Here is a 10,227-nt window from a genome sequence, read left to right as displayed (position 1 = left end):
AATTGGAATACTAAAAGCTATATTAAAAATGTATTTGTTTTTCCCTGTGGGGGCCAATTTGTTTTGTTTTCTGTGGGGGACAATGTGTTTTCTTTTTTCTTGTGCAATGTTTTTAATCTACACTTGCGTCTGAGCTGCACCACACATGCATGCATTGCTATGGTGTTCACACAGAGTCAGACACACGCACCAAGAATTGTATTAGAAATGTGTTGGGCATTCCTGTATGGTTACTAATGTATGGTAGGGTGAGCTAATCAGACACAGATATAACATAGTATGGGTGTGTGCTGAAAATGGTTTCATATAGAGGCATTGAATTGCTCACATTGGAGACCATACTCAGACAGATGATCTGTACCTAGCATAGGGCTGGTGAAAGTTACAATGGTGTGGATGATGGTGGCGTCTAAAGACGCACAAAGCATGATTGCAGCATCTGTAGACACTGAAGTGCACATCTCAGTCCTTGCATATTTGGATGCATGTACATACACCAGGGAAGAGCATTGTAGGGTCTTTAGTATAAAGTCACAGACGCAACTGTAGCAAAAGATGCAAGGAAGGCTGCAATCGCATCCAACTCAGAATCAGAAGAATCCAACCGCCTCAACAGACTCCACCCCCATAACGGACCCCACCCGCATTAGAGCTGCTTCCATAAATTTCCATGCCAATCTGCCCCTGCTAGTCTGCATGTAGTGTAGCACGTAATAGAGGATACAGTTCAAGAAGGGTATAAGAGAAGATTGCATGTAGTAAGTGCCAGGATTCTGCATTTACTGTAATTTGTGCCAGGACTTTGCATCTTGTAGTATGTGACATGACTTAAACTAGTGTGACACAGGATTTTATACATGGAATGACGTGCAAGAGAGAAGCCACTCTGTAGAACATGTGACCGCTCTATGCATGATGTATACTGTGGCAGCAGTAGTCACTGTGCTTGTGTGCTAATACAGTAGTATGACAAGGACACTGCATGTGGTGTGGTATATGTCAGAAGAACATGTGATGGTTTGGTTTGGCACAGGACCCTTTGCATGTAGAGCGTGTGATACAGGACTGTACTGGAGCATGTGGTAAATGACTGCGTTCTTATATGTGCACGGTAGACTATGAAATTGTAGGGAAGGACTTAAGATGATGTTTCTTGTGGTGAGGGAGGAGAGACTCGGCAGCGTCTGTCAGGAGGTGGATGAGGTGTCTGAAGGACTTTGCTTTCTTTCCTGTCCCTGTAAATTGTCACATTGTTACAGGATGGAGAGGGACAGCCTGTGCCTTATCTCTGTGAGGAGGTAGCACCAGAGGGCTGGCTTTCTCCTTCTTCTTTATAAAGACCTTGTAGCCGAGAGCCTCTCTCGCTCTAACCACAGGGGGAGGGGATGATGCTGAATCTGGGAGCACCTGGCGGGCAGAGCGCCGAGATGGTCAATAGTGCTCTAGGGCTGCTCCTCCTGGTAAGTAGCGCTGCAGTAGCCCTGGACATCGAGTACCAGCCAGGTGATCACTATGGAACGGACGAGGCTGGAGCACAGGCGTTTGCCAGTGACTACAACAGCACCGCGGAGGGGATATTCTACAAGACCAAGGAAGCCAGCTGGATGTATAACACCAACATCACGGATTACAACTCGCAGCAGCAGGTGAGTCTCGTGCACTGTGGACACACATTCCCAGCTGAGCTATCAGTCACCCAGATATGCCTCTAACTATTGGAAAATTGCTGCCACATACATTTGGCTAGAACCCCCCGGCCCCAGCATGCACAATGAGAGGAAGAACTATGATAATATTTAAAGGAAGTGAAATAATTGGTTTTGTTACTTCACTTATTTAGATAGTGATTACAAAACGCCACTGTATATGTTTCTCAGGGATGTTGATATGTACATGCCAAGGGTAGATAGCCCATGTCTCTGGCTGGCGGGGCACGCTGGAACTTGTAGTTCCAGCAGGGCAGGAAAGCCAGAATCTCGGCAATCTATACACTGAATAATTCAGTTGGGTGGTTGTTGCTTGTTCATCCATGCAGCAAAGTGCTGTACTTCGCTTTATAGCTACATGTCTGGGGGAAGCTCCAGTGGAGTGCACTATAATGCAGCTGTGACTGAAGTGCAGGTTAGGAGGAAGGAGTGTTTTCTCGGAGACACCTCAGATCTTAGCCCTCTGTGTAACAAGAAAAGCCATTCAGTTCTTTCTATAGTACTGCTATACTCTGCCTGTGCATAATAATAATAATAATAATAATAATAATAATTCGCTCAGTGTTCGTAGTATTCGTGAACTATGTTAAAGGCAGCAGCAAACCGGATCGCTTATATTATATAATCTTCCGCGCAAATCAGCTTTTACTTCCCGAGTTCCCGGAGCAACACTACCCCTATGCTGAGGGCAGGGTTCTGGCAGCTCTCGTACCAAATTGGGATTAGTCGAAAGCCGGAACGGTCCGGACTCCGGAACACCGGACCAACTACCTGTAGCAACCTCGGCCGCTGTGGCGCTCTGTGTGCACTTTCCCATGCACCGTTTGCTTTGTGACGGCTGAAAACCCAGCTGTGGCTCCGGTTCCCTGCACAACTACTGAGGAGTACCTGTAGCAACCCCGTGCGAAGGCGAGATGGTTTATGGGATCATAATCGGGGCCCGCAAGAAGCACAATGTCGGGATAATTATCAATCAAATAAGTGTTAATTCCTTGCATGAGAAATCCCACCTTATTGGACCTACACCGTGGATGGTGTGCTGGGGAATCTCCCAAATAGCGTCCTATCGCATAGCTGTGTGCGGAGGGAGGACAGACTGATTAGCCGGTTGCTCTCACATTCCATATGCTGCCTAGGCTTTTGGACCCAGTAGCAATGCACACGATCGTCGCCGTCTGCAAGTATTATACTCCTTCCAGGCAGACCTGATCGTTGCGATATGATCGCAGGGGTCTGTGGTCTTGTGCAAGCTGCGCATGGCGTCAGGTACTGTTCTGTGACACGTTACACTGCGGGAACACACACTACAAGCTCCATAGTGGCAGCGGTCAAGTTTTTACTTTTTATCCAAACCCGTACAAAGTACAATAGAGACCAATGAGATGTCTGCACTACTGTGACTGACAATTTACCTGAAGTATGCCAGCTGTGATTCATTGACTGTTAACTTTGGAAAACTTCATGGGCTCTGACATCCCAGTAGCTCAGTGGGGTCTACCAATGCTCAATGAGTTTATGAAAAACAGGTGAAAATGAACATTTTCATCTTCTTTTGTAAGAATTAAGTGTCCGTGCCATTCATTAACAAGATAACTGCAGGAGATATCACTTTCACTCCATATCTGGCCTGCTGTCACCATACACCAGTGATTTTCAACCTTTTTTTACTCGCAGCACACAGAACAATATTTTAAAATTGCCAAGGTACATCATCAGTTACCCACAGAAAAAAGCAAAACACACACATTGGCCCTCACAGTAAAAAAATAAATCAATCCACACATTGGCCTACAGAGAAAAAAATCACATTGCTCCCCACATTAATCTTATTGCTCCACACATAAATCAATCACATTTCTCCCCACGTAAATCCTATTGCTCCCCACATGAATTATTCACATTGTTCCCCCCATAAATCCATAAATTCTTATTCTCCCCACATAAATCCTATTGTTCCCCAAAGGAGAAATAAAATAACAAATATCCGCTGTCCTCCTCGTCCCTCAGTGGCGGGGGTAGTTCATAGTGGAGTTCTGCGCAGCGAGCAGTCGGGCAGGTGTGGATGTGGGTGGGAAGGAAAGCTGTGTAAGCAGGCGGGAACTGGAAGATGTGTATGCAGGCGGGTGGGCTGGCTGGGTGGTGAGACGCGGCGGCCGTGACCTATGATATCACATTGCTTTCAAGGCATAGGTCACAGCCGGAGCATGACTGATCCTCTAAGAAGAGCCTGGGCTAACAGTTCACTCTGAAGGTGCAGGAAGCTGCTCTGGCTCCGCGGCACACCTTGCAATTGGTCGCGGCACACTGGTTGAAAAAGCCTGCCATACACTAAAATGGGATCCTAAATTCATTAAGCTCTGAAAATATTGACTACGGGAACATTCACCATCTCCAGATGGCGTTTGTTCCGGCACTTCCGCTCCTTCCTGTGAGGTGTCCCATTTGCAAAGAAGTATCGGGTCAGTTCCCTCAGTCACTGCCCAACTCCTTCCGCCAGAAGTCATGCATGAATGAGTCCAAGTTCACACATGCACAGTAGCACAGCTGAGTCAGACCTGGCAGTGCTAAGTGTCACCACTACTAAAGTAGCAGTGAAAACAGCTGATTTTCGGATCAGCTGTGTCCATGTCATTGCTCCGGCACCCACAGCGAGTTCAAAACTTCTGGGCGGGGTGTAGCGAGGGTGGCTCCAGTGGAGCACAAGCTCCGGGCGCCGGAAAAGTTAGAGGGCGCCGCCCGCCCCACCCGCTATACTGCGGGCTGATGTACAGACATCCACAGAGCAGGAGGAGAAGCAGAGGGGCACACACTGACTCGGAGACTAGCTAGGGAACAGGGCAGGCCAGAGGCGACAGCAGAAGACACTGACAGCACATGTCGGAGATTTGCTGCCCTCTTTATATGTCTCACTGTCTGCTTGTAGCTGTGCAGCGGGGTTACTTCTGTCACGTTACGCCACTCTCTGCCCCCGCTGTTGCAGCACCTCTCTCTGCCCCAGCTGCTGCTGCTGCAGCACCTCTCTGCATTAGAAGCTGCAGAGTAACATGTATAAGCGGCTCTACTGTGGCATAACATGTATATTCAGCTCTACTGTGATGTAACATGTATAAACCTCTCTAAAGTGTTATGTAAAGTGTATAAGGGGTACTACTGCGTGGTGTAAAGTGTATAAGGGGTACTACTGCGTGGTGTAAAGTGTATAAGGGGTACTACTGCGTGGTGTAAAGTGTATAAGGGGTACTACTGCGTGGTGTAAAGTGTATAAGGGGTACTACTGCGTGGTGTAAAGTGTATAAGGGGTACTACTGCGTGGTGTAAAGTGTATAAGGGGTACTACTGCGTGGTGTAAAGTGTATAAGGGGTACTACTGCGTGGTGTAAAGTGTATAAGGGGTACTACTGCGTGGTGTAAAGTGTATAAGGGGTACTACTGCGTGGTGTAATGTGAATCTCGGAATATACTGTGCGGTGTAATCTGAATTGGCCAAACGGTAGATGCTAGAATCACGTGGGCTAAGGGACCTTTTCCGTAAGGGGTAGGAGTTATGACACAAGGGGGAGGAGCTAGGCCAGCGGGACAGTTGCTCTACTATCCACGCCACCAACTATTACCTTTAGTAATCAGGTGGCGAGCGAAGCGTGGCGAGCAAAGCGAGCCCGCGAGGGTATTTTTTTCGGGTACCCTGTTCGCCCGTAGCTCCTCCCCCTGGTGACGTGTCTCCTCCCCTAGATACGTCAGAAGGTCCCTTCTCCCACTCCGAAATAGAATCAACCTTGGCCAAACGCCTATATTTTTGTTGCGCGCCTTAGGTGCGCACTGTCCCTATTTTAAACATGGGGGGTGCCCAAAGGAAACTTTCACATTGAGATCTACAAGATCTAGAACCAGCCCTGTCACCAATTTAGGAATATTGAATATTTATTCTTTTAAAATGTAACATGCACCCAATTCAGTACAGGAGAGGGGGTGCCAAAACATACCCTTGCTCCGGGCACCATGGCACCTAGCTACACCTCTGCTGCCGGGTCCCTGATAATTATCTTAATGGGCCCCAGTGTCTGTTCAAGCTGAAGTCACACCTTGGGCACAAGACAAGGTACCTGGTGTAGCTAAAGTGTATCCTTCTAATGTGAATTGACAAGTAAGCTAGGTTTATAAAAAAAAAAAAATCAAAACGCATTTCAAGTGGATGGCTTTAAGGTGGGTACGATTAACGCCACGATGTGGGCGTTCCCGATAATTTGGAACAACACATCGTGTACATCTTTCCATGTGTATGACCAATACTGAAGGCGATACGTGCACCTGTGGGTTGCTAACGACAGCCCCTGATCTTTTGAACAAGCAAGAAAATCTGTGGCTGTTGTTGGCGATGCCATGGTGCCGATGCCGCCCACCCAACTGGGCGCAATGTTTCATCATGCCGTGTGTACCCACTTTACATTTTTAGGAGTTTCATGTAATTTGCACTTAAACTGAAAGCAAAAATACACGATTTGCGAGCCATGATGTTGTGCTTTTTTTTTTTTGCATGGTCATAATTTTGTAACTTGCATTAGCACTCCCAAGTTTGCCATCTCCTGTCACAAGGCAGAATGCATCACTTATCACACATATACAGTGTTATATGTCCTGCCTATAATCACTTGTATACCCGCATTTTTGATTGCTGGCATGCCAGTCCAACTCGCCTTACATGCTGTAGCTGTTCCAGAGATGCAGACATTGTACAGCATGAGTTTTTGACTTGGGAGTGCGAATGCGTAGCCAGAAGCCTTGCACATGCCTTGGAGGACATAGAGGTATCCCTCTCCAGTGTTCTTTTGCAAAAAGAGGCCCATTAGCTTCTATAGGCAATGTCATCTATAGATGGCATTGCCCATCAGGCACAAGCTACGGAGAGTTATGTCTACTGGAATTTGCTGCATACAGACGCATCAAAACATTTATGAGAGACTCCTCCAGGGGAATCTGACCCTGTGCATGCACAACATGTTAGTTTCTGCTGCCGACTGAAGCTACAGGACAGGAATTGGAAGATCTCTCTTCTGCAAGTAATGATGTGTACACACTATGCAATACCGCATACAATCTGGCTGATATCGGCTGGATCCTTATGATATTTTATAGTGTGTACGCTCGATATTGGGTTTGGTGTGGGCACCCGTGGTTTGTGTGCTATATTGCACGTCGGACCATGCAGATCCTATGTGCACTGTTGCTTACGAAGGACATGCTACCGAATGTAACATGGTCCCGATCATCCCCTTGCCTCCGCTCATCACAGCCGACATATGTGTGTATGCACTTGCCGATGTCTGGGTCCCTTCACAAGCGGTGTCACATCGTGCGGGCATCGCAGTGATGTTTACATAGCCTAAGCCTCCATAGCCTCAAAGCGGTTTACCCCATCTGAAGATTGTGTTTATTAAAGGGCCAAGCTCTGAAAAACTTTGCATTTTGGAGTTTGGTACATAAGGGTGAGACCGCAGTCCCCTTTGATAATATTGGGGACTGCAAACTGCAACACTCATTAGCCATCTGTAAGAGATTTCTCTGAAACCTCCTGCATTAGGCTATTGGTAAATACTGTAGCAACAATTCATAAAATTATGCAGAAACTGTAGTGGCTTCATAATTTTATATCTGTGTTGCTGGGTCTCTGCTCTGTATCTCTAGTCAGGAGCAGGGTTGAAGTTGTTTGAATTCAGAGCTACTTAAATCCTGGGTTGGTGTGCTATTGTGAAAGATGTATTGGTGAACATCAGCATGCAATCTACACTGTAGCGATTAACGGCTATGTTTTGTAGTTGGTTTAGGGAGGATTTGCTAGAAGTGTAACTTTTATACCGGCATATCAGATTTTGCATCCAAACAGGAAAATTAAATACACAAATAAAAAACAAAAACACTTCTGGATTGGATATACACATTCTTAAGTATCATTTCATGTGAAAAACGTGTAATCTATCGAATTAAGAAAAAATAAACCAGTATCTATTATAATCCTAATCTGTATAGAACAGATATGCATTCCAGACATGCCAGTTAGAAAGGCGTTTACACAGCTGTACAAGAAGCAGGACAAACAAAACACCAGTGGGAAAAAAAAATGAAAACAAGCTGATTTTCTTGAGTAGTTATCTAAGGAGCTGTAATCAGCAGAACACAACGGCAATTAAACACTAATTGGATAGGAGAGCAAGTGGTGCTGTTGGAGCGGAGATAGGACTGTGCAGTATGACTCTTGGGTGGGATTACAGATTGTTATTGGAAACTCAAGCATTTACAGGATTAATAAAACTGCTAAAATAACTTGTGTTATATGGGTGACTAATTTGGCAGGTTGAAGTCCAATAAATCTTCAGACTTCCTCTAAAGCAGAGGTTCCCAAACGTTGAGTCACGGCGCCCTAGAGTACCAGACCTTTTTTCACGGCACCCCAAGGCCAAAAGTTTCTTATTTAGAATATTAAATTAAGCAAAATGTGCTTATGTCATCCTTACGTTCAATTATGTGGTGAGGGACAGGGTTCACTGCTGGTTGTCCACGTTTATGATTGGCAGCCACCAGCCCTGGTTTTGCCTATTACATTGACCATAAATATTTGAATTGGTTCTTGACCACCAATCCAAGGCACACGTGTTTGCGCATCCCTGCTTGTGTAGTTTAACAACTGCTCCATCGTTACTTCTTTATTTATTTGACGCAAGCTAGTGTAACACTGCTTTTTCCCACAGTACTCCATCTTCGTACATCAAAACTAAAGTGGACATAAGGCAGTGTTCCCAAACTTTCTTGAATCACGGTGCCCTAGAGTATCAGAATTAATTTCACGGCAACCCTAGGATTAATGTTGTGTTTTGGTTTTTTTTTATTGATAAATTTCCTTAGGTTCAGTTACGTGGTGGTGTACAGTTGTGATTTTGTTTTTCTGCATGTTTTATGATTGACAGCCTCTAGAACAGGTTTTGCCTGTCACTTTGACTTAACTAATTTGAATTAGTCCTGGACTACCAACCTGTGGCACCCCTGCAAGAGCCTCGCGGCACCATAGGATGCCTAGGTACACAGTCTGGGAACCACTGGGCCAAGAATTGTTCATAGTCTGTTTTACAAAGCACTTGTATATAGATCTTGAAAATCTGTTACATTTTTGCATTGTTATCTTATGCCTAGTTGGTGCATCAGAATCTGATACATGAGCTGCTACTCTTATAGGAAAAGTAGAAGGCTGTTTATTTGTAGAATACATGTGATAGCAGAAAATAACTATTACAAGTACCCCATTCAGAGTAGGACTGGCTAGAATCATAAAGATGCAATTGTCCCCTGATTGTGCTTCATCTTATACATGAAGGTTATAGCGGAGACAAGGACAGAGCCTTCATTGCTTCATCATTGTTTATTTCTAAGGTGTCGCGAATTCCATAGCATATGATCTAGTCACAAGTAATCATTCACATCAGTCCTTGCCCTACTGGTGTTCCTGAAGCGGAGTCAACCCATGCAAACATAGGTAGAACCAGTGGTGCAAGTAGAAAACATTTCTTAGTGGTACTGTGTGCGCCAAAATGGGTGTGGCCACATGGGGCATGGCCAATGAAAATAGGGGTGTGATACACATGCCCCCAATAGCACAGTGCCAGATACACACATTCCCCCACAGTGCAAGGTACACATATGCCCCCGTAGTGCCAGACGTGTCCCCACAGTGTCGGATACACATATGCCCCCCCCCCCCCAGTGGAAGGTACACTTAGTGCCATAGTGCCATGCCATATATGCCCCTATAGTGCCAGATACACTCGGCCGCCCCCCGCTCACCCGTCACTCACCGCTACTATGTGAAGAAAGGAGAGTGCAGCCCGCGCCTTTTCTGCCCCTCAGTGCTTATCCGGTCTCCAGCGCTGGTGGTGTGTCTCTCAAATGAGGCGCCGTTTTATGAGCCAATCGGGAGCCGCAGCTGCCAGTCCACGAACTCTGATTGGCTCACGAGCTGATGCCTCATTTAAGAGAGACTCCAACGTAGACCAGATGAACATAGAGGGACACAGGGGAGGCGCGTGCTGGTCGATCTCCTTCCCTCACACACAGCACAGCAGCGGCTGCAAGCACGGCGGACGGACCGGCGGTACTGCATACTGGCTGGCAATTTCTTACTGGTACGCAGTACCGCCCCGTAACGCCATACTTGCAGCACTGGGTAGAACCTACAAATTCTAAATAAAAACCTGATTGTAATCTAACTCAAGATGCCAGAGCTATAAGGTTGTAATGTTAACCACTATGCCACCATTATTTATGTATTTATTTATATATATATATATATAGTGCACACATTCCGCAGCACTTTTACAGAGAGTATTTGGCAATTCACATCAGGCCCTGCCCCAGTGGAGCTTACAATCTATATTCTCTACCACACGTACAAGCACACACATTCACGCTAAGGTTAATTTGTAGGAAGCCAATTAACCTACACAAGCACAGGGAGAATATACAAACTCCACACAGTTGG

General features: G+C 45.9%; 1 protein-coding gene across 1 annotated transcript in view; it reads left to right on the top strand.

Moving 5' to 3' along the window:
- Positions 1 to 1,277: 1,277 nt before the first annotated feature.
- The window catches only part of ACE (angiotensin I converting enzyme), a 110,712-nt gene continuing 101,762 nt past the window's right edge, over positions 1,278 to 10,227 (top strand). The window contains exon 1 of the mRNA XM_063960005.1: positions 1,278 to 1,646. Coding sequence (XP_063816075.1) covers positions 1,386 to 1,646 — 261 coding nt within the window. The 5' untranslated portion in view covers positions 1,278 to 1,385. The remainder of the gene's footprint in view (positions 1,647 to 10,227) is intronic.

The sequence above is a fragment of the Pseudophryne corroboree genome, chromosome 3, assembly GCF_028390025.1.
Source record: "Pseudophryne corroboree isolate aPseCor3 chromosome 3, aPseCor3.hap2, whole genome shotgun sequence".
In the NCBI taxonomy this organism is placed as follows: domain Eukaryota; kingdom Metazoa; phylum Chordata; class Amphibia; order Anura; family Myobatrachidae; genus Pseudophryne; species Pseudophryne corroboree.
This window is presented reverse-complemented; position numbering and strand designations above follow the sequence as displayed.